A 26232-nucleotide genomic window follows, 5' to 3' on the forward strand; every position below is an offset into this window, starting at 1 on the left:
ACTTATCTCAGGTGTTTCATCTCAGAGAATCAGGAGGACTGGGTTAAATACTTACCGTTAGCAGAATTTGCTACAAACAATCGTACTCATGAGTCTACTGGTAAGTCCCTGTTTTTCGGGGCATATGGTTTTCATCCTCAACCTAGTTCATTTAATAGGAGGGATTCCTCAGGTGTTCCTTAAGAGGAGAGGTTTTCTTCTTCCATCACGTCCGTATGGCAAGGGGTTCTTGAAAAATTAAAGAGGATGGGTTCCAGGTATAAGAATGCGGCTGATCGGAGACGTGTGGAAGGTCCGGACCTGTGTGTGGGTGACTGGGTTTGGTTGTCCTCGAAAAATATTAAGCTGAGAGTTCCCTTGTGGAAATTGGGCCCTAGGTTCATTGGCCCTTATAGGATTGTGGCCGTCATGAATTCCGTTGCTTTTCGGCTGGCTTTGCCTCAGTCATTTAAGATCCATAATGCTTTTCATTGCTCCTTACTCAAAAAGGTTGTGGCGTCATCCAATCAGTCCCCTTCACCTCCAGCTCCGGTCCTTGTTGATGGAAATCTCGAGTTCCAGATTTCCAAGGTTATGGATTCTCGTTTAGTTCGTCGATCCCTACAATATCTGGTACACTGGAGAGGGTACGGTCCTGAGGAAAGAACGTGGGTACCTGCTGCCGATGCCCATGCGGTTAGGTTGGTTCAGGCATTTCATACAGCTCATCCTGAGAAACCTGGCCCTGAGGTTCCGGAGGTCCCTCGTAGAAGGGGGGTTACTGTCACAGGGCTACCGCGACAGAGAGGTTCCAGAGAACCGCAGCGCTCTGGGCCTCGTTCACAAACAGTGAACAGAAGCTCTTCACCTGTATTGTGACCTGGCTGCTTTGTGCCAGCAGTGCAGGAGTTAACCTTATTGCTGAGAGCTGGGTCTCTCTCAGCTGAAGTGGATTTTGTAATCTGATCCCCTATATAGACCCAGTCTTGACTTCAGCTATTGTCAGTGATCAGTTCTACTGCCTGGCTTGGAGGTTGAAGGAGCGTAGTGTTGGTGTTGGAGGTTTATTTACAGAGATTGGTGTCTGCTGTTTTGGTTGCATGTTAAACCTGTTTTCCTTCCAAGTTTTCTCCATCGCTTCCCTTCTATGTGTACCCTCTGTGGTTGTGTGAGCATTTGGTGAGTTTGAGACTTTTAGTTACCTTGTCTGTATACCCTGTTATTTGTTGTATTATTACACTGGTGCAGTCCACCTCCTTTGGGGGGAGAGGGGGCCATTGATAGGGCCTGCACAGGAGACAGGGATACGCTGGCAGCTCAGGCCTCCTAACCATCATAGGTACCACAGGAAAGCCAGGGCCTCATTATAGTAGTAGGGACTGGTGCGGGTCCCAGTACGCCGTCCTGCCCCTTTATCGCTGTTTACGGCGTGACACCTGCAGTGTGTAAAGGACAAAATGGATTAGAGTACCATGAAATCTTTGGAGAAAACATAATGTCTTCTGTGAGGACGCTGAAGCATGGTTGTCATTGGCCCTTCCAACAGGACAATACTAACAAAGTCCACCAAGGTTTGATTTCAGAGGAAGTCCTGCAAGATTCTGGAGTGGCCGTCACAGTTGCCTAACTTTAACCCCATAGAAAATCTTTGGTGGGACTTGGAGAAGTCATTTGCAGCACACAAATCCAAGAATATTAGTTAGCTGACTATCGCAGCTGACATCCAGCACTATGTGCCAGGAGCAGTCACGGACCGCCCCGGCACATTAACCCCCGGCACACTGCGATCAAACATGATCACAGTGTTACGGCGGTATAGGGAAGCATCGCGCAGGGAGGGGGCTCTCTGCGTGCTTCCCTGAGGCCCCCGGAGCAACGCGTTGCTCCAAGGGTCTCTTACCTCCTCCTCCCTGCAGCAGGCCGAGATCCAAAATGGCCACGGGGCTGCATCTGGGTCCTGCAGGGAGGTGACTTCACACAGCGCCTGCTCAGAGCAGGCGCCGGGATGCCTTCGGGAGTTCGCGTCAGATCGCTGATCTGACACAGCGCACAGCAAAGAAAAAAAGTAAAAAAAAAAATTTACATGTGTAAAAAAAAGTCCTAAATAAATAATAATAATAAAAAAATATTGTTCCAATAAATACATTCCTTTATCTAAATAAAAAAAACAATAAAACTACACATATTTAGTATCGCCGTGTCCGTAATGACCCGACCTATAAAACTGTCCCACTAGTTAACCCCTTCAGTGAACACCGTAAAATAAAAAAAAATGAGGCAAAAAACAACGCTTTATTATCATACTGCCGATCAAAACGTCATCTTGTCCCACAAAAAAACGAGCCACCATATAGCATCATCAGCAAAAAAATAAAAAAGTTATAGTCCTCAGAAAGCGATGCAAAAATAATTATTTTTTCTATAAAATATTTTTTATCGTATAAAGCGCCAAAACATAAAAAAATGATATAAATGAGGTATCGCTGTATTCGTACTGACCCGAAGAACAGGGCTGTATTTAGAGTTTCTGCTGCCCTAGGCACTTTTAGTGCTGCCTCCCCCATTGGTGAGTATGACACTATCGGCAGTGACTTTGGCAAGAATCGCTGTTGTTTGCAGCAGATCGGGCAGTTTTTTTGCATCTGTAGCGTAATGGATCATTTACGGCAACACTGCGTTTGGCCTCATTCATTCCCTATGGGATTTGTGGTACTTGCCATGATCTGGTAAATGTGGTACCATACCTCCCAACTCTTGAAGGGAAAGAGGTATAAAGGTTGTAGTGTGCCGCGGCAAATTTTAGGCCACGCCTCTGACCACACCCATTTCACAACTAGTCACACCCATATTCAAGTCCCAACCACACCCATTTAGCACTGCTGATCACACTGTTTCATATACAATAATTATAACAAAAAAAAAATATGGCCACACAATGCTCCATACTGTATAATGGCCACACATGATGCTCCATATTGTATAATGGCCACACATGATGCTCCATACTGTATAATGGCCACACATGATGCTCCATACTGTATAATGGCTGTACATGATGCTCCGAATCCATACTGTATAATGGCAACATATGATGCTTCACGCATAATGTTTAATGGCCCACCCCCCTCCCATCCTGTATGCATGGCTCATCTCCCCCCCATGCATGGCTCATCGGCTACCCACCCCCATCATGCATGGCTCATCTCTCCCCCAATCCTGTATGCATGGCTCATCTCCCCCCCCATATGCGTGGCTCATGATGTCCCCCTCCCTGTATGCAGGGGTGGCTCTGGCTCATGATGTCCCCCTCCCTGTATACAGGGGTGGCTCTGGCTCATCTCCCATCATCCCCCATGCATGGCTCATGTGATGTCCCCCTCCCAGGTCTCCCTGTATGCAGGGGTGGCTCTTGCTCATCTCCCATCCCCAGCTTTGTAGCACTGGGGTCTGGGGTTCAAATCCCAACAAGGATGACATCTGCAGAGTTTCGATGTTCTCCCCGTGTTAGTGTGGGTTTTCTACCACACTCAAAAGACCAACTAATAGGATGTTTAGATTGTGAGCCCCAATGGGGACAGTGTTGATGCATGAAAAATGCTGTGGAGTTAATAGAATAATATCAGTGAATAAATATTCTTCTTAATATTATGTCACAATACCAGGATCTGAGGATCTTCTGTTTCGAGGTCAAGAGCTCTCTGATGCGATGTTGCTGCCTGTCTCGCCGTCTTCCTCTTTTGACACTGCAGTGTGGTGGACAAGAGAGCATTAACTGGTTAACAAGTATCGGTGTCTGTGTACTAACTGAACTATAAACTCTCCCCATACCATGTCCAGCAGACATTGTAGGATTAATATATGGACTTTATCATTCTATTACTGATACTGTATAATAGCCACACATGATGCTCCATACTGTATAATGGCCACACATGATGCTCCATACTGTATAATGGCCACATATGATGCTCCATACTGTATAATGGCCACACATGATGCTCCATACTGTATAATGGCCACACAGTGCTCCATACTGTATAATGGCCACACATGATGCTCCATACTGTATAATGGCCACACATGATGCTCCATACTGTAATGGCCACATATGATGCTCCATACTGTATAATGGCCACATATGATGCTCCATACTGTATAATGGCCACACAGTGCTCCATACTGTATAATGGCCACATATGATGCTCCATACTGTATAATGGCTCTACATGATGCTCCATACTGTATAATGGGCGGCCACACATGATGCTCAATACTGTATAATAGTCACATGATGCTCCATACTGTATAATAGCCACACATGATGGTCCATACTGTATAATGGCCACATATGATGCTCCACGCATAATGTTTAATGGCCCACCCCCCTCCCATCCTGTATGCATGGCTCATGAGCCACGCATGGGGGGGATGGGAGATGAGCCAGAGAGCCACCCCTGCATACAGAAAGACCTGGGAGGGGGACAAAACATGAGCCACGCATGGGGGGGGATGGGAGATGAGCCAGAGAGCCACCCCTGCATACAGGAAGACCTGGGAGGGGGACAAAACATGAGCCACGCATGGGGGGGGATGGGAGATGAGCTCCTCATCTCCCATCCCCCCCATGCGTGGCTCATGTTTTGTCCCCCTCCCAGGCCTCCCTGTATGCAGGGGTGGCTCTGGCTCATCTCCCATCCCCCCCTCCCTCCTGTACGCGTGGCTCATCGCCGCCCTCCTCTCCCCCCCTGGCCAGCCGCCCCCAGGCTCCATCCTCCATGCATGGGCCCGCCGGGCGCCGCATTAGCGTCACCATCATTCATGGGCCTGGGCGGCTCATCGGCTGAGGCTCCCCGACCCTGCCGCTCCGCGCTCCACTCCAGTCCCATGCATCCATTCCTATCATGGCTCGGCTCGCTGCTCCGCTCCCCGTCCACGGTCGTCCCCCAGCCCCCGCCGTCCTCCCACCCTCCCATCAGACATTCATACTCACCGAGTCACCGTCGGTCCGTCCGACTCCTTTCCACACCGCGCGGAATCCACCTCTGTCCCGGCGGCGGCGCAGCACCCTCGTCCTCCTGCGTGAGCTGTCAGGTGGTACCGCGCATTAAGTTCATGAATATGCGCATATTCATGAACTTAATGAGCAGCGGTACCACCTGACCGCACCTCACGCAGGACGAGCTGACGCGGAGACCAGACCAGGCATCGCTGGAGCTAGCTAGGTGAGTATTTATGTACAGTATGATGATGACTCACCACCAGTGACACTGTATGATGTCTGGGCAACTTGGGCGACCACGGTGGGGGGGGTTATTATTAGGGACAGGGACCAGGTGACCTCGCCGGACTAAAAAAACAAAAAAAAACAAAAAACTTTGCTCTGGTGCCGCCCCCCGCATAGGCGCCGCTCTAGGCACGTGCCCTCGAGTGCCTAGTGGCAAATACGGCCCTGCCGAAGAATAAAACTGCTTTATCCATTTTACCAAAAGCGGAACGGTATAAACGCCCCCCACAAAAGAAATTCATGAATAGCTGGTTTTTGGTAATTCTGCCTCACAAAAATCGGACTAAAAAGCGATCAAAAAATGTCACGTGCCAATGTCATGTTACCCATAAAAATGTCAACTCGTCCCGCAAAAAACAAGACCTCACATGACTCTGTGGACCAAAATATTGAAAAATTATAGCTCTCAAAATGTGGTAACGCAAAAAATATTTTTTGTAATAAAAAGCGTCTTTTAGTGTGTGACGGCTGCCAATCATAAAAATCCGCTAGAAAACCCGCTATAAATAGTAAATCAAACCCCCCTTCATCACCCCCTTAGTTAGGCAAAAATTAAAAAATAAAAAAAATGTATTTATTTCAATTTTCCCCATTAGGGTTAGGACTAGGGTTAGGGTTAGGGCTAGGGTTAGTGTTAGGGCTAGGGCTAGGGTTAGGGCTACGGATAGGGCTAGAGTTGGGGCTACAGTTAGGGTTAGGGTTTAGCTAAAGTTGGGGGTAGGGTTTGGATTACATTTACGATTGGGAATAGGGTTGGGATTAGGGTTAGGGGTGTGTCAGGGTTAAGGGTGTGGTTAGGGCTACCATTGAGATTAGGTTTAGGGGTGTGTTTGGATTAGGGATTCAGTTTTAATTGGGGGGTTTCCACTGTTTAGGCACGTCAGGGGCTCTCCAAACACGACATGGTGTCCGATCTCAATTCCAGCCAATTCTGCTTTGAAAAAGCAAGACAGCGCTCCTTCCCTTCCGAGCTCTCCCAACATATGGGGTATCAGCTTACTCAGGACACATTGGATAACAACTTTTGAGGTCCAATTTCTCCTGTTCCCCTTGGGAAAATACAAAACTGGGGGCTAAAAAATAATTTTTGTGGAAAAAAAAGGATTTTTTATTTTCACGGCTCTGTGTTATAAACTGTAGTGAAACACTTGGGGGTTCAAAGTTCTCACAACACATCTAGATAAGTTCCCTGGGGGGTCTAGTTTCCAATATGGAGTCACTTGTGGGGGGTTTCTACTGTTTAGTTACATCAGGGGCTCTGCAAATGCAATGTGATGCCTGCAGACCAATCCATCTAAGTCTGCATTCCAAATGGCGCTCCTTCCCTTCCGAGCTCTTCCATGCGCCCAAACGGTGGTTCCACCCACATATTGGGTATCAGCGTACTCGGGACAAATTGAACAAAAATATTTGGGGTCCAATTTCTCCTGTTACCCTTGGGAAAATACAAAACCGGGGCTAAAAAATAATTTTTGTGGGAAAAAAAAAGAATTTTTATTTTCACGGCTCTGCGTTATAAACTGTAGTGAAACACTTGGGAGTTCAAAGCTCTCACAACACATCTAGATGAGTTCCTTAGGGGGTCTACTTTCCAAAATGGTGTCACTTGTGGGGGGTTTCAATGTTTAGGCACATCAGTTGCTCTCCAAACGCAACATGGTGTCCCATCTCAATTCCAGTCAATCTTGCATTGAAAAGTCAAACGGCGCTCCTTCCCTTCCGAGCTCTGCCAAGCGCCAAAACAGTGGTTTACCCCCACATATGGGGTACCAGCATACTCAGGACAACAACTTTTGGTGTCCAATTTCTTCTCTTACCCATGGGAAAATAAAAAGTTGGGGGGCGAAAAGATCATTTTTGTGAAAAAATATGATTTTTTATTTTTACGGCTCTGCATTATAAACTTCTGTGAATCACTTAATGGGTCAAAGTGCTCACCACATCGCTATATAAGTTCCTTAGGGGTCTACTTTCCAAAATGGTGTCACTTGTGGGGGGTTTCAATGTTTAGGCACATCAGGGGCTCTCCAAACGCAACATGGCGTCCCATCTCAATTCCAGTCAATTTTGCATTGAAAAGTCAAATGGCGCTCCTTTGCTTCCGAGCTCTGCCATGCACACAAACAGTAATTTACCCCCACATATGGGGTATCTGTGTACTCAGGACAAATTGTTCAACTACTTTTGGGGTCCATTTTCTCCTGTTACCCTTGGTAAAATAAAACAAATTGGAGCTAAATTTAATTTTTTGTGAAAAAAGTTAAATGTTCATTTTTTTTTAAACATTCCAAAAATTCCTGTGAAATACCTGAAGGGTTAATAAAATTCTTGAATGTGTTTTTTGCACCTTCAGGGGTGCAATTTTTAGAATGGTGTCACACTTGGGTATTTTCTATCCTATAGAACCTTCAAAGTGACTTCAAATTTTATGTAGTCACTGCAAAAAATGGTGTTGTAAAAATGAGAAATTGCTGGTCAACTTTTAACTCTTATAACTCCCTAACAAAAAATGTTGGTTCCAAAATTGTGCTGATGTAAAGTAGACATGTGGGAAATGTTACTTGTTAAGTATTTTGTGTGACATAACTCTGTGATTGGAAAATTGCAAAATTTTCAAAATTTTCACCAAATTTCTGCTTTTTCACAAATAAACGCAGGTAATATCAAAGAAAATGTTACCACTAACATGAAGTACAATATGTCACGAGAAAACAGTGTCAGAATCACTGGGATCCGTTGAAGCGTTCCAGAGTTATAACCTCTTAAAGGGACAGTGGTCAGAATTGTAAAAATTGGCCCGGTCATTAACGTGCAAACCACCCTTGGTGGTAAAGGGGTTAAGTTAGCCATTAAAAGGTATCAACCACTGAGGACTCTCAATGCTATATATTTTTCTATTACTGGCTAACACGGTACCAAGATACTGTATATAGCTTTCCAATATGAAACAAAACATTAAAAAAAAAAGTCAAACAACAACAAAAAATAACGGAATCATCATAATCGTACTGACATGCATAATAAAACTAATATATGATTGCTTTTGGAAGGTAAGAAGGAGAAAAAAATTAACGGGGACAAAATTTGTCCTATGCATAAAAGATTAATCGTGAAATGTTTAACAATTCAATATGCAAAAGCTGAATTGAATGAATCTAGAAGGGGTTAAACGGTGAAAGCTACTAGAGTTGTTTATTAATACTTGTTTCAGACTTTTCATTTACATCCATGTGTAAAATATAAAGCAATAAACACTTGATATAATTTACCTGGTCTTTCTTCTAGGAGTACAGTTGAAATATTAAACCTGCCAGTTTGATGTTCTACTGCACAGGTACCTGTTATATTACTGCAGTTATAGACATTCACCAGATACATATAGCTGGCATCATATGTTCCATCAGCATTTCTCGTAAATACAGGATTCTCCAAATACTGGACACTTCCACAAGTCACTTTAAAGGAGACGTTCACTTGCTCCGGATAGAATTCTTGCAGTGAACACTGTACAGTGACATTATACTTGTCACCAGCGATGTTTTTCAGAATCACCTGTGGAGGAGCTGGGGAAATAGAGAATGATTGTGCTAAGTAGTCACAGAGGTAATTACAATGCGCAGCTGGTTTTTAGTCTTTTGTTCTTCTTTGGAAAGTGAATATTTGCAGGTCTACATGTAGGCCTGCTTCACAAGTCAGTGTGTCCAGTAGGTGTGGTGACAGTTTTCACATGTACCGGAGACACTTACACACGTAGACACATTAAAATCTATGTTGCTGTACACATGTCATTTTGTTTCCACTGACCTTGTATACGTGTGACATACGCATAGACATGTCCATTTTTAACCTGCAGCACAGGCTGCAAAACGTCTCATACAAGTGCACACAGATGGCACACTGGGATGACATCTGTGTGACATGTCCCGGCACCTGAGAAGCAGCAGCACAGTAAGTGCTCTTCCCAGGCACTGGGTGCTGAAGACACCTTTCATCATTCTCTCCTCTTCTGCCGGTGATCAGCATGAGCTGAGGAGAATGATGAACATTATATTCAAGTGATAACAATGAGAGGAGGCGGCGGCTGATGGGACTATTACTCCCATCAGTCCACACCTGCTGCTGCTAATAACAGTGAGAGAAGGAGCGGCTGATTAGAGTATTCATCACCAGCTGCCTGCACTCTAAATAAATAAATAAATAAATAAAAAATTGGGTCCTCTTGTATTTTCTGTGCCACAAACTCACAGCTGGGGGCTGCAACCCTCAGCTGTCAGTTTCAGCAAGGCTGGTTATTAAAAATAGAGTGTTTTTTTTTAATTTAAATAAATAATTTAAAAAAAACAACCAGCCTTGCTAAAGCTGACAGCTGGATGCTTGTATTCTTAGGCTGGTGAATTTCTCACTGTGATCTGTGGTGAAGTCACTGAATTTGAACTGCGGTGACCTCATCACTGACTTTTTCCCACAGTGCTGAGGTCACTGCAGTTCAGCCCGGCTGGGAATGCAGCCTCACTGACAGGCGGTAACCTCAATGATGTCACCAATGGTCAATGATGCTCCATTAATGAGCGGGGGCACGTGATCTCTCAGCCTCAGGGGCTGCTAGCACCAGAACAAGATCCTGCAAGGGCACGCAGGGAAGGTAAGTAGGATATTTTTTTTTAATGCTTTTCTCATGGAGGACAAGCATACAAGGAGAGGGATGAGGAACCATGCATACCGGGACAGGGATGAGGAGCCATGCATACAAACATGGGGATAAGGAGCCATGCAGATAAGGATGGGGATAAGGAGCCATGCAGATGAAGATGGGAATAAGGAGCCATGCAGACGAGGATGGGGATAAGGAGCCATGCAGACGAGGATGGGGATAAGGCACCATGCAGACGAAGATGGGGATAAGGAGCCATGCAGACGAGGCTGGGGATGGCGACCCATGCATACCAGGATAGGGATGAGGTGACAATGCATACCCAGCTTATACTAGAGTCAATAAGTTTTACCAGCTTTTCGTGGCAAAATTAGGTACCTCGGGTTACACTCGGGTCAGCTTATACATGAGTATATTTGGTATATTGTTAATTAGTATGGATAAATAGTTAAAATGTGGTCTTTTAAACTTTTTTTTTATATGTATTAGCTATATTTATTATAGAGAATCTTGCAAAATAAAATTACATATTGTTTAATCAAGTTTATTCTATAAGTGCTTTTCAATAAATTTGTATTCATATATTGTTTTAACTTTCCATATTACGATTGGTATTTTTTTTTTAAATTACTAAATTCAAACTACCGTATATACTCGAGTATAAGCCGACCCGAGTATAAGCCGACCCCCCTAATTTTGCCACAAAAAACTGGGAAAACTTATTGACTCGAGTATAAGCCTAGGGTGGAAATGCAGCATTTACCGGTGAATTTCAAAAATAAAAATAGATCATTATTTCCCCATAGCTGTGCCATATAGTGCTCTGCACCGTTCATATTTCCCCATAGGTGTGAACCATATAGTGCTCTGCACCGTTCATTGTGCCCCCTAGCTGTGCCATATACGGTGCTCTGCACCGTTCATTGTGCCCCATAGATGTGCCATATACGGTGCTCTGCACCGTTCACTGTGCCCCATAGCTGTGCCATATACGGTGCTCTGCACCGTTCACTGTGCCCCATAGCTGTGCTGTGCCATATACGGTGCTCTGCACCGTTCACTGTGCCCCATAGCTGTGCCATATACGGTGCTCTGCACCGTTCACTGTGCCCCATAGCTGTGCTGTGCCATATACGGTGCTCTGCACCGTTCACTGTGCCCCATACATAGCTGTGCTGTGCCATATACGGTGCTCTGCACCGTTCACTGTGCCCCATAGCTGTGCTGTGCCATATACGGTGCTCTGCACCGTTCACTGTGCCCCATAGCTGTGCCATATACGGTGCTCTGCACCGTTCACTGTGCCCCATAGCTGTGCTGTGCCATATACGGTGCTCTGCACCGTTCACTGTGCCCCATAGCTGTGCTGTGCCATATACGGTGCTCTGCACCGTTCACTGTGCCCCATAGCTGTGCTGTGCCATATACGGTGCTCTGCACCGTTCACTGTACCCCATAGCTGTGCTGTGCCATATACGGTGCTCTGCACCGTTCATTGTGCCCCATAGATGTTCCACATAAATTTGTGCCGCCGCTGCCGCAATAAAGAAAAAAAAACACATACTCACCTCCCTTGATTGCAGCTCCCGGCGTCTCGTTCCGGCGCCTCCATCTTCCCGGCGTCTCTGCTCTGACTGATCAGGCAGAGGGCGCCGCGCACACTGTATGCGTCATCGCGCCCTCTGCCTGAACAGTCAGAGAGCAGAGACGCCGGGAAGATGGAGGCGCCGGCCGGGAAGATGGATCGGCGCCCGGCGGCTGGAACGAGGACAGGTGAATATGCTATACTCACCTAGTCCTGGCGATCCTCGCGCTGTCCCCTCCTGTCTTCGGTGCCGCAGCTTCTTTCTCTATCAGCGGTCACCGGCACCGCTGATTAGAGAAATGAATAAGCGGCTCCGCCCCTATGGGAGGTGGAGCCGCTTATTCATTTCTGTAATGAGCGGTCCCACGTGACCGCTGAAGAGAGGAAGAAGCTGCAGCGCCGAAGCCCGTGGGACGGCAGGGACAGCGCGAGGATCGCTGGGACTAGGTAAGTATACCTCAGCGCCCTCACCCCCTCACCTGCCGACCCCACCACTACCGTGACTCGAGTATAAGCCGAGGGGGGCACTTTCAGCCCAAAAATTTGGGCTGAAAATCTCGGCTTATACTCGAGTATATACGGTACTTTCAAACTAGCTAATGAGCCTAATATTAGATTGATAACTCATTTTCTGTACAGATCTTTTTTTAGCAGACATCTCATATAATTACAGGCAGGATTAAAATAACAAATATCACCTTTATATACAGTAGATAACACAGGACCCACCATTCATAATTATGATGGTCACAGCTCACTTGCTTCCTCATCTTTTACAATAACCTCTGCACAAGTCAAAGAGCATGCCCACAAAATTCTACTATTGAAGTCAATGAATCAGCTGCAGACTACTGTTGGCCATGACTATACACAAGCAACTACACTGTTCTCTTCAATGAGCATATGGCGTGATGAGTGCTAATACCTTATTGTAATTAATGAACACGTGAAAAAAAACAATGTAATCTGCACTGCTGATATACCTGTTGCCAACTGTCCCATAAGGGATGGGGGCAGTGTTCTGGAATCACTGCGTTGAGAAACACGTGATGGTGTCTCCGCAGTGTTGGATGTTTTGGTCTCCCCGAGGCCAATCATCTGTGCCTTTATAGCCTTTTTACTAGGCACTGCTCCTAATAGCCAGATTCCTACTCCACACTGATGAGGGGCAAACACCCCGAAACAGCTGTCTGTGGATGGATACCATGCTTGGCATAGGTGGCTTTCCTTCATAGGATGCTGCCCTTCCCGTGGTTGTTCCTTCCCGGGGAAAGGCCTGGCTATTCACTGCTTGCGTCGAGAAACACGTGATGGTGTCTCCGCAGCTTCTTTACCTGCATCTGCATATTTCCCATAAGGGATGGGGGCAGTGTTCTGGAATCACTGTGTTGAGAAACACGTGATGTGTCTCCGCAGTGTTGGATGTTTTGGTCTCCCCGAGGCCAATCATCTGTGCCTTTATAGCCTTTTTACTAGGCACTGCTCCTAATAGCCAGATTCCTACTCCACACTGATGAGGGGCAAACACCCCGAAACAGCTGTCTGTGGATGGATACCATGCTTGGCATAGGTGGCTTTCCTTCATAGGATGCTGCCCTTCCCGTGGTTGTTCCTTCCCGGGGAAAGGCCTGGCTATTCACTGCTTGCGTCGAGAAACACGTGATGGTGTCTCCGCAGCTTCTTTACCTGCATCTGCATATTTCCCATAAGGGATGGGGGCAGTGTTCTGGAATCACTGCGTTGAGAAACACGTGATGGTGTCTCCGCAGTGTTGGATGTTTTGGTCTCCCCGAGGCCAATCATCTGTGCCTTTGTTGCCAACTGTGTCAGTCCTCACAGGGAAAGCTGGATGTACTGCCCCTGGGATCTCGGGTGCCCGCCAAGGAAAAAAATTCAGGCAATGTCCGTGAGAAAAAGGAATAAGGGTGGCATTCACCGTCCCGTTTAAAAATACTGTAACGAAATCACACCACACGGATATCACAAGTGGCGTTTCCTTGTTACATAATGACATTATGTGTGGGGAGGTCATTTGTTACCTGTATAAGGGCTCCGTCACTTCCCCCCCACCATAGGACCCGTTGAGGCACATTTAGCACGAAACGGCCGTAGTCCGGCATGTTCCACAGAAAACTGTCCTGTTTCCACATCTTAATGTGAATCAATAAAAAGTATTTTTAAATGGGATAGTGAGTGCCACTCATTCCTTTTTCTGACAGACATTGCCTTGATGTAATTAAAATTATAACTATTATTTATTAGTATTATTCTGATGTACTGGTTATTGAAGCATTATGCAATATAGTATATTCTAGTTGTAGAAGATAATTCTATAATAATTTAAGTAAAAGTTAGGGTTCTTTGATCCCTCTCCGATATCCCTCCATCGACTGTCAGTGATATTATTCAAAAGTGGACATACAGCAACTCGGCCACAAAGAGGCAGACCATGTAAAGTTACAGAGCAGGGTCACTGTACTAATTGACAAACAAGTGTATAATGAGGTCAATCTGGCTATCAGCCCTCCTAAGCCTTGGGATGCAGGCAATAGGCCAAATTGCTCCCATTATAATCCCCTATGCATAGCTTGCGTGAGCCCCCTCCATCTCCTGGCCCCTTTGCAGCTGATTGGCTGCACCAACAGTATGTTCACCCTTAAATATGGTGAAGAAAAATGGCAGCAGGTGTTCTGGACTGATAAGCCAAAATGTGAAATATTTGGCTGTAAATTAAGACATTTTGCTGGTGAGTGGTTCAATGATGAAAGTCTGCAGGCGAAGTGAAGCATGGTGAAGGTTTTTGCAGTATGGGTCTGCATGTCAGCAAATGGATTTGGGAATTTGGTCAATATTAATGGTGTCCTCAATGCTGAGAAATTCTGACAGATACTTATCCATCATGCAATGCCATAAGGGAGGCTTCTGATTGGCTCCAAAATATTCTGCAGCAAGACAGCAGCACCAAGCATATATCCAAAGTCATTAAAAACTATTATCAGTGTGTGGTGGTGCACCATATTATGGGTGTCAGGTCCGAGCATTCCTACATGAACAGTTTCCTGGAAAGTGGATTGGTCGTCGTGGGGCAGTTGAATGGCCACTAAGGTCTCCCGATCTGACACCCATAGACTTTTGTCCTTGGGGTCATCTGAAGGCAATTGCGTTTAGTTGGACCATCATTTTTTTTTCAACAGGACAATGACCTCAAACACACCTCCAGGCTGTGTAAGGGCTATTTAACTAAGAAGGTGAGTGATGGGGTGCTACGCCAGATGACCTGGCCTCCACAGTCACCAGACCTGAACCCAATCGAGATGGTTTGGGGTGAGCTGTACCGCAGAGTGTAGGCAAAAGGGCCAACAAGTGCTAAGCATCTCAGGGAACTCCTTCAAGATTGTTGGAAGACCATTACTGGTGACTACCTCTCACTGCCTTCAGTGTGAATGTACAATTTTCATAGTCATAAAAATACTGAAAAATCTTAAAATGAGAAGGTGTGTCCAAACTTTTGGTCTGTACTGTATATGCCACACCCCCATGTCTCCTGTGAAGTGTATATATTGAAGCTCCATGTCTCCTGTGATGTACAGTGGGGCAAAAAAGTATTTAGTCAGTCAGCAATAGTGCAAGTTCCACCACTTAAAAAGATGAGAGGCGTCTGTAATTTACATCATAGGTAGACCTCAACTATGGGAGACAAACTGAGAAAAAAAAATCCAGAAAATCACATTGTCTGTTTTTTTAACATTTTATTTGCATATTATGGTGGAAAATAAGTATTTGGTCAGAAACAAAATTTCATCTCAATACTTTGTAATATATCCTTTGTTGGCAATGACAGAGGTCAAACGTTTTCTGTAAGTCTTCACAAGGTTGCCACACACTGTTGTTGGTATGTTGGCCCATTCCTCCATGCAGATCTCCTCTAGAGCAGTGATGTTTTTGGCTTTTCGCTTGGCAACACGGACTTTCAACTCCCTCCAAAGGTTTTCTATAGGGTTGAGATCTGGAGACTGGCTAGGCCACTCCAGGACCTTGAAATGCTTCTTACGAAGCCACTCCTTCGTTGCCCTGGCGGTGTGCTTTGGATCATTGTCATGTTGAAAGACCCAGCCACGTTTCATCTTCAATGCCCTTGCTGACGGAAGGAGGTTTGCACTCAAAATCTCACGATACATGGCCCCATTCATTCTTTCATGTACCCGGATCAGTCGTCCTGGCCCCTTTGCGGAGAAACAGCCCCAAAGCATGATGTTTCCACCACCATGCTTTACAGTAGGTATGGTGTTTGATGGATGCAACTCAGTATTCTTTTTCCTCCAAACACGACAAGTTGTGTTTCTACCAAACAGTTCCAGTTTGGTTTCATCAGACCATAGGACATTCTCCCAAAACTCCTCTGGATCATCCAAATGCTCTCTAGCAAACTTCAGACGGGCCCGGACTTGTACTGGCTTAAGCAGTGGGACACGTCTGGCACTGCAGGATCTGAGTCCATGGTGCCGTAGTGTGTTACTTATGGTAGGCCTTGTTACATTGGTCCCAGCTCTCTGCAGTTCATTCACTAGGTCCCCCCGCGTGGTTCTGGGATTTTTGCTCACCGTTCTTGTGATCATTCTGACCCCACGGGGTGGGATTTTGCGTGGAGCCCCAGATCGAGGGAGATTATCAGTGGTCTTGTATGTCTTCCATTTTCTAATTATTGCTCCCACTGTTGATTTCTTCACTCCAAGCTGGTTGGCTATTGCAGATTCAGTCTTCCCAGCCTGGTGCAGGGCTACAATTTTGTTTCTGGTGTCCTTTGACAGCTCTTTGGTCTTCACCATAGTGGAGTTTGGAGTCAGACTGTTTGAGGGTGTGCACAGGTGTCTTTTTATACTGATAACAAGTTTAAACAGGTGCCATTACTACAGGTAATGAGTGGAGGAAAGAGGAGACTCTTAAAGAAGAAGTTACAGGTCTGGTAGAGCCAGAAATCTTGATTGTTTGTTTCTGACCAAATACTTATTTTCCACCATAATATGCAAATAAAATGTTAAAAAAACAGACAATGTGATTTTCTGGATTTTTTTTTCTCAGTTTGTCTCCCATAGTTGAGGTCTACCTATGATGTAAATTACAGACGCCTCTCATCTTTTTAAGTGGTGGAACTTGCACTATTGCTGACTGACTAAATACTTTTTTGCCCCACTGTATATATCGCAGCCCCATGTCTAATGTGATGAATATATTGAAGCCCCATGTTTGCTGTGATGAATACACTGCAGCCACATGTCTCCTGTAATGACTATACCTGAGCGCCTTGTCTCCTGTGATGACTATACCACAGCCCCAGCATCTCCTGTGATGTATATACTGCAGCCCCATGTCTTCTGTGATGTATATACCGCAGCTCCAGCATCTCCTGTGAAGTATATGCCGCAGCCCCATGTCTCCTGTGTGGAGTAGCGCCTTCAGGCGGCAATGACGCAGAACAGACCTCAGACCGGCAGGGCCGCAGCATATTTCTGTGAAGTACTCTATGGGTGGACGCCCCATTCTCAACCTGCACCTTTAAACCAGGCCGTCAGCATACACTCGCTCAATTACTCTGTAAGGCTGTACTTCCCATCTCTCACTAAGTTTTCCCTTGGGGCGTTTCTCTCTGACTATAATACTCAGTCTCTGGGTTGGAGCGGTATCTGTTGAGTCGGTTTATGGCCCGTATGTTCTTTTTCCTGCAGCGGCTGACCTGCCATCCGCCGTATCATTTGTAATCGTTGCCGATTCTCTTTCACCCATGAAGTGACAGTTTGCTCCATCAGCTCCTCTGGATGTTCCAAATTCTGCTCAATGATCTCTCGTCCAGCTCTTCCAAACAGCAGTAGATAGGGGGTATAACCCGTGGTAGAGTGGACCCAATTGTTGTAGGTCCAGACCAACTCTGGCAGGTAGTCTGGCCAACATGCCTTCTTATCCTCCTCCAACGTTCTCAGCATTTGAAGTAGGGTTCGGTTGAAGCGTTCACATGCCCCGTTGCCTTGAGGATGGTAAGGGGTAGTCCGGGACCGCTCGATGCCATACATACAATACAGTTCTTCCATCACCTTGCCTTGGAAACATGCCTTGGTCGGAGTGGATGCGCTTTGGGTACCCATACACCCGGATGAAGTCTTGACAGATGGCTTGCACCACCGACTCCGCAGTCTGATCTCTAGTCGGGGTGACTACTGCGAACTTGGAGAAATGACCGGTCATCACCAAACAGTACTGTAGCCCCTGGGCCGAGTGTCCCACAAGGAGATAGTCGATCATCAAGACTTCTAGTGGTTCCTTAGTTTGTATCGTCTGGATGGGTGCTCTCTGTTCAGTACTCTTAATTAGGTCGCATACTCAACATTGCCGGCAAACCTCTTCCACCACAGACTCCAACCGGGGGCAATACACATACCGCTGTAACCATTGGTAGGTCTTTGTGGGCCCGAAGTGAGCTTCAAATTCATGGGCTTCTTTAGCTACTGCTTGAGCCATTCTTCCTGGGATGACCACCTGCCAACCTTACTTCCATATCTTTTGGCTGTTGTCTCTTACCATACAACACTGATTCTCGCACTTCCAGTCTATCCCACTGGTGTAATTAGTCCTTTTGGCATTTTTTCATCCTCCTTTATTCAGTTTCCATTTTCATAAAAAGCCCTATGTAAAGTCTGAATCATACCATTTGGATTCAATGGGTACTTAGTTTGGAAAAATTACCAACAGGTATCCTGTTTTTTCGCTTCTGTGTATCCCCTTTTTGTTTTTCTGTATCATTTGTATATGATGCACTTTATAAATACAGTTAGGATAATATGTCAGGCCCCTCTATTTATCTCCTTAGGTGGCTTCATGGTTTCCTTGGCGAATACACAGTCATGAGATTAGCCTGGTGACTTCCTTTAAAGGATGGTCCATGCTTTGTATTTACACATGGGCTAGCCCATATATAGGCTATAATTTACTTGTATATTAGGAAGACAGGGACACTCCAACCTGTCTTTGAGTACAAGTATATATCGCCGGTTATGTCACACGCATGCGCAATACACACGCTCCACATGTGTTACTGAGTACTTCAGACATAGAAGATGGATCGCACGCGGCGTACAGCTGACTTCGGCGTTCCGTCTACCTATTGCATCACACGCAGGCGCACTATGTGCGCTTCGCTCAGTCCGATGTAGGAAGGTGTGTCATGCGCGGTCACAAGCTGATTGTGGGCATCTGACGCACTTCCGGTCTCTGGACTATTTGGATTAGACACAGGCGGGGAACAGGTAACGCAGCTATCCTCAAGCTACTGGTTACACTCCCCTGATGAGTCCGAGATAGGATGAAACGCGTCGGGAGACGCTACAGAGGCTCATTATCCACCCCCCACTACTGAAAGCACGTTTAACCTTGCAGCGACATGGTACAGCTTCTCCGGGAATTGGGTGAGATCTAACCTTATCACCGCTTGTTATTGGAAGCAAACACAGATGTTTTGTATCCCTGAATGGTGCTATCTTAGCATATATAGGGGGTGTTTTGCCTTTCTACATAGGTGAGGGAATGTGGCTATTTGCATTACTGCACTAAGTTGCCCTGGTTTATGTATGCAAATTATGAGAAATGAGCCCGCCGTTATAAATATATGGTAATCTGGGCATGTTATTTGCCACTCTGAGCCGTAATATATTTTTGCTTAGTTTTGCTGCTTTTTAGTATACTGATGTACATATGTGTGCTCCATGTCATTTTCCGTTATAGTGTCCACTAAGTGCATGGCATGATTACAAGTGTATTTTTTGACATATGGCTGTATTATATGTCTCTTTAGTTACAATTTTGCTTATATCTAACAGCATACTGTGTCATATATGATATATACACTCTTTACATACCCCCCGTACCTCATTTTGGTTTGGGGTTAGGTTCCAGCGATATTTTTCTTACACGCTGGTATAACTTGGTATAGCACTTGACACTTTTTTCATACGGTCTGACGTTGTGCCTTGTGTGGTGATTCCTTTGTGGCCTATATCATTAGGCAATCTAGGTCATATACTATTGAGTTTAGAATCACATTCTCACACTCTTTGGGATAGGCCCCCACAGGAGCTAGTATTCCATTGTCATCAGTATTTTTATTCCCTTCCCTCTCTGTGTTTTGTGATGTCATGTTCGTGATTTTTTTCACTTAGGTGTTTATAAGGGCACGGTATATGTGTTTTTTTTTTGTTTTTTTTGGAGATAATAAAAGTTAAGTTTTAGGTCCATTGCTATTCTACATATTCTTTTTTCGTGGATTATATCCTGCTTTGTTATATTCTTACATATGGTATGGCAGGTTTTCTTACGACGGGTTTAGACACTAATCAGTGGATTTCTGAAGCGAGAGACGTATTTTCTGATAGAACCTTTGCACAAAAGAAATACGTTCCCTCGTTTAATGCTGCTTTTAAAGAACTAAATAAAGTGTATAAAGAACAAATATCCTCATGGTGGGAGGTACAGTGCCTAGACAATTACATTAAATCTGGGATAGTCCCGAGACACCTTAGGATCACACTTTCACCTGGGTATCGGTACAAAAGCCCAAGCCTATTAGCACGTTGGGAAAAAGAGGCCACGGAAGGTTCCATCAGATTAATGAGTCTGTTACTAGAGGAAGAAAAACAGAATCTATCGATTCTTAATGAATCCTTAAAAGAACAAATTGATATAACAAAAAAATTCTCTGCTGAACCAGAGTTTACAAAAAAGGAAACTCAATTACAAAACTCTTTGGAGAGATACCAATATCATCTCAAAGAAAAAAAGCATACATTTTTTATAAGGGACCTTCAGGAGTTTAAAGAGAATAAAGCCTATTCTTTTACTACGAATAGATTTCCACGTAAGGCCGAAACAGACATCTCTTCTTCAGAGGCGGAGGCCTCTGATAGTGACATCAGACCCTCCAGTTATAAAGGGAAGAGTAGAGGAAGGGGTGGTGGACGAGGAGGGAAAGTAGTAGGGGGGGGGTGGGAAGAGATCACCACCAAGGAATAGTTTTTTAGAACTAAGTTACCCCCTAAGAAACCGTACCAACCCCCACAACCCCACCTAGATACACAGGTCATCAATTTATCCTCCCGGGCTCTGAAAAAGGAAGAGGTACTCTTACTTAGTAAGGGCCTCTCATTTGTACCGACATCAGACATGGACACTTTTGAAACTTTTAAAGATCTGAACCTTTTTATCAGGCGACTAAAATGGAAAAAATTCTTTGTTAAAGAGAATAAAAAACAGTGTGAAGAATTGGGGATACCCGATGATCTTTTACGAGACGTACAGTTACTTTACCACCTTAGTGACACTGTTCCCGACAATATAGGGAGGGGTCCCTTTACGGACTTAAAAAACAAAAGCTCCAGAATGCCCCCCCCAATGGGAGATTTGGGTTCATTAGACATCTTTTTGAACCTAGTCACAGATGATCTGATGGACTCATCAGAGCATACACGTAGGTGTCATTATAATCTGTCAAAAACTGAAATGTCTTGTCTTCTGGATCTGGAGAATGACCACGATATCACCATAAAATCCTCGGATAAAGGAGGTAACGTGGTCATCATGAATACACCTGAGTATCTGTCTATGTGTCTCTCCTTATTGGAGAGAAGAGATGAGTATGAGATTTTGGGGTCAAACCCCATGGTACCGTACATGCAGGAACTACAATCCATTGTTGAACAAGGTGTTCTGGATGGTGTGGTCAGCAAGGTGGAAAAAGATTTCCTAATTCCAAAACATCCTGTTCTATCCACATTCTACTGTCTCCCAAAAATTCACAAGGGCACATCCCCCTAAAGGGTAGACCCATTGTGTCTGGGAATGACAGTATTACAGAGAAACTTGGAATTTATGTGGATAAGATTCTTAAACCTTTTGTTGGATCTTTAAACTCGTTTGTGCGGGATACCACCGACCTCTTGGGTAAACTGGATGGGGTTTTTCTGGACTCGGACATGATACTAGGGAGTATAGATGTGGAAGCACTGTACTCCTCCATTCCACACGACATGGGCCTGAAGGCTGCAAACTACTACCTCAACACCAGAGGCATACAATACACCAAACATAATGAGTTCACTATGAGGGCTTTGAATTTTTGCCTTACAAAGAATGTCTTCTTGTTTGACAACAAAATCTACCACCAGCTCAGGGGCACTGCGATGGGCAGCCCTTGTATGCAAATTTGCTCCTGGGCTGGTGGGAGGAGACAACTGTGTTTGCTGACTCTCCCTCTTATCCAGATGACAGAATAGTTCTATGGCTGAGATACGTAGACGATATTCTGGTCATCTGGAAGGGTAACATCACTGAGTTTGGACAATTTGTTGAGGGCCTGAACCAAAATGACATTGGGCTGCGCTTCACTTATGAAGCCAACCCTTCTAAATTGGCCTTCTTGGACATATGTATCGTTAAAGATACTAGTGGAGCTATCATGACCAGTACACACAGAAAGAGTACAGCAACAAATTCCCTCTTGAGATGGGAAAGTAATCATCCGGTCCCACTCAAGAGGGGTATACCAAAAGGCCAATACTTGAGAATGAGAAGGAATTGCTCAAGCATGAGCTCGTTCCAAGAACAGGCCAACGATCTACGTACAAGATTTTTAGAAAGAGGGTATCCTGACCATGTCCTGAATAAGGCATATAAGGAATCAATCAGGAAAGAAAGAAGGGAATTACTAACCCCTAAACAAAAAAATGAAGATGATTCCACTATCCGTTTCATCACTAGATTTTCTAACGGTGCCAATGATGTTAGAGCTATTCTTCAGAAACACTGGCCCATACTAATGATGGACGAGGACATAAAAGATCAACTCCCTTCTTGCCCTCAGATAACATTCAAAAGGGGTAGGTCGTTGGGCGATAGGCTGGTACACAGCCATTACCAGCCGGCTCCAAAAACACACTTCTTGTCAAATCAGACTAAGGGATGTTACAAGTGTGGCAAGTGCAGGGCCTGTAAATCCATTCAGCCTGGAAAATCTTTCTCAAGTACCGTTACAGGGACTACATACTCCATTCGTCACTTTATAAATTGCAGCACAAAAGGCATAGTGTACAAGGCCACATGTGAGTGTGGGATGGAGTATGTTGGGAAAACAAAGAGAGAATTCCGTAAAAGAGTTGGTGAACATATTCGTGACATTATTAAAAAAAGGGACACACCAGTCGCTAACCACATGAACCTATACCATCAGGGGGAACCCGATAAGATCAAATTCATGGGGATAGACAAGGTCAAACCACCTACAAGGGGAGGTGATTGGGACAAACTCATATTGCAGAAGGAAAGCAGATGGATTTTTATTTTGAAAACAACACGGCCAGAGGGTTTGAATGAACAATTGTCATATAGCTGTTTTCTGTAAACCCTCTTCCACTCCCTTTTGTCCATCTCTCTCTCCCCTACCCCTTTCCTTCAGGGGCAGTTATTAGGGATAGCCTCCGTCGAGTGGGGGCGCCTATTGCGCAGGTTTCTTTAGGGTGCCAACCTCCACGATAGGCAGGGTTTTTAGAGGGAAATTGCACCCTTTTACCCTTATAGCTTTAAGATTGTGCACTCGTTTTGCCTCGTTCCGGCTAATGTTATTTGTTCTACATCTCACACAATTTCTCTATCTATATAGGGCCCAACAGGGTCAGATAGATAGGGACAGCCATCGTTGAGTGGGGGCGCCATCTGCGCAGGTTTTTAGGGTGCCAACCTCCGCGTTAGGTAGGATTAAGTAAGTGTAGACTATTACCAGAGGACAGTGTAGTCTCTTAGTTAAAGAGGCGGTGGTATCTCTCACAGTATTTTTTTATTTTTTTTTTCTACTATTATTTTCTGCACTTGTTTGTTTTCACAACCAAGTGCGTACCTCTTTTTTGTTCTTGTTACATTATTTTAATATAATTAGTCCTTTTGGCATTTTTTCATCCTCCTTTATTCAGTTTCCATTTTCATAAAAAGCCCTATGTAAAGTCTGAATCATACCATTTGGATTCAATGGGTACTTAGTTTGGAAAAATTACCAACAGGTATCCTGTTTTTTCGCTTCTGTGTATCCCCTTTTTGTTTTTCTGTATCATTTGTATATGATGCACTTTATAAATACAGTTAGGATAATATGTCAGGCCCCTCTATTTATCTCCTTAGGTGGCTTCATGGTTTCCTTGGCGAATACACAGTCATGAGATTAGCCTGGTGACTTCCTTTAAAGGATGGTCCATGCTTTGTATTTACACATGGGCTAGCCCATATATAGGCTATAATTTACTTGTATATTAGGAAGACAGGGACACTCCAACCTGTCTTTGAGTACAAGTATATATCGCCGGTTATGTCACACGCATGCGCAATACACGCGCTCCACATGTGTTACTGAGTACTTCAGACATAGAAGATGGATCGCACGCGGCGTACAGCTGACTTCGGCGTTCCGTCTACCTATTGCATCACACGCAGGCGCACTATGTGCGCTTCGCTCAGTCCGATGTAGGAAAGTGTGTCATGCGCGGTCACAAGCTGATTGTGGGCGTCTGACGCACTTCCGGTCTCTGGACTATTTGGATTAGACACAGGCGGGGAACAGGTAACGCAGCTATCCTCAAGCTACTGGTTACACTCCCCTGATGAGTCCGAGAGAGGATGAAACGCGTCGGGAGACGCTACAGAGGCTCATTATCCACCCCCCACTACTGAAAGCACGTTTAACCTTGCAGCGACATGGCACAGCTTCTCCGGGAATTGGGTGAGATCTAACCTTATCACCGCTTGTTATTGGAAGCAAACACAGATGTTTTGTATCCCTGAATGGTGCTATCTTAGCATATATAGGGGGTGTTTTGCCTTTCTACATAGGTGAGGGAATGTGGCTATTTGCATTACTGCACTAAGTTGCCCTGGTTTATGTATGCAAATTATGAGAAATGAGCCCGCCGTTATAAATATATGGTAATCTGGGCATGTTATTTGCCACTCTGAGCCGTAATATATTTTTGCTTAGTTTTGCTGCTTTTTAGTATACTGATGTACATATGTGTGCTCCATGTCATTTTCCGTTATAGTGTCCACTAAGTGCATGGCATGATTACAAGTGTATTTTTTGACATATGGCTGTATTATATGTCTCTTTAGTTACAATTTTGCTTATATCTAACAGCATACTGTGTCATATATGATATATACACTCTTTACATACCCCCCGTACCTCATTCTGGTTTGGGGTTAGGTTCCAGCGATATTTTTCTTACACGCTGGTATAACTTGGTATAGCACTTGACACTTTTTTCATACGGTCTGACGTTGTGCCTTGTGTGGTGATTCCTTTGTGGCCTATATCATTAGGCAATCTAGGTCATATACTATTGAGTTTAGAATCACATTCTCACACTCTTTGGGATAGGCCCCCACAGGAGCTAGTATTCCATTGTCATCAGTATTTTTATTCCCTTCCCTCTCTGTGTTTTGTGATGTCATGTTCGTGATTTTTTTCACTTAGGTGTTTATAAGGGCACGGTATATGTGTTTTTTTTTTTTTTTTTTTTTTTGGAGATAATAAAAGTTAAGTTTTAGGTCCATTGCTATTCTACCTATACCCACTGGTGTAAGACACTCTTGATTACAGCGTCCAGATCATCTCTCTCTTATGTTTGCCAGGCTTTTGCTTCTGAGTTACCCACCATTTCATCTGTCTCAGCCCTTCGTCTTCATCCTGAACATGTGCCCATTCCTCATTGATTCTTCCCAGGAACCAGGGTAGTGTGCAGGCCTCCCTTCTTGACTGGGCCGCAACCAAAGAGGGCTTAAACCTACGAAAGTCTGGGGTTTCCTCCTCTTCGAGTTGTTCATCGAGATCCCCCACTGGAGTCTCCACAGTCACTCTTGACAGCCCGTCAGCATTTGCGTTTTCGGTAGCAGAGCTATAACGGATGGTAAAGTCAAACTTGACTAGGCGAGCCACCCACCGTTGTTCTAAGGACACCAATTTAGCATTCTCAAGGTAGGCCAGGGGATCATTGTCTGTTCGAACTTGAATTTTGTCCCTGTCAGGAAGCCCACAAACTTCTCTGTCATGGCCCACACCAAGGCCAGGAGCTTTAACCAGAAGGAGCTGTAATTGTGGGGGTTTCTTTTGCTGTCTCGCAGGGACCTGCTGGCATACACGATGACTCTCTCATGTCCATCCTGTATCGGAGAAAATGCGGCACCGAGTCCATGAAGGCTACCGTCTGTGTACAACAGGAACAGTTGATCGAAATCTGCGTAGGCCAAAATCAGGGCTGAAGTAAAGGCATTCTTTATAGCCTGGAAGGCTTCATCTTGTCTCTGGGCCCACGGGATGCACGGGGTCTTCGGCACTCCAGTGGTCCCCCTCAGCAGCTCATTCAGAGGAGCCGCCACCTTCATGAAGTCTTTGACAAACCGGCGGTAGTACCCGGCGAGCACCACAAAGGCCTGGAGTTCTCTCACTGTTGGAGGGACTGGCCACTTCTGGATAGCAGCCACTTTTTCTGGTGAGGGTAGAACTCCATCTTGTGACACTATGTGGCCCAGGTACTCGATCTCTCTCTTGAAGAGGTGGCACTTGTTTTGCTTCACCTTCAGGTTATGAGCCCGCAGTCTTCCGAGTACCTGTCCAAGCCGGGCAAGGTGTTCTTCGAATGAGGCCGGAAACACAAT

At 45.0% G+C, this 26232-nt stretch overlaps 1 protein-coding gene across 1 annotated transcript in view; it reads right to left on the reverse strand.

The window, feature by feature from the left end:
• The window catches only part of LOC138674532 (uncharacterized), a 142008-nt gene that overhangs the window by 102756 nt on the left and 13020 nt on the right, over window positions 1–26232 (reverse strand). The window contains exon 3 of the mRNA XM_069762357.1: window positions 8533–8826. Within this exon, the coding sequence (XP_069618458.1) occupies window positions 8533–8826 (294 nt within the window). The remainder of the gene's footprint in view (window positions 1–8532; window positions 8827–26232) is intronic.

Source organism: Ranitomeya imitator, chromosome 4 (genome assembly GCF_032444005.1).
Source record: "Ranitomeya imitator isolate aRanImi1 chromosome 4, aRanImi1.pri, whole genome shotgun sequence".
Lineage (NCBI taxonomy): Eukaryota > Metazoa > Chordata > Amphibia > Anura > Dendrobatidae > Ranitomeya > Ranitomeya imitator.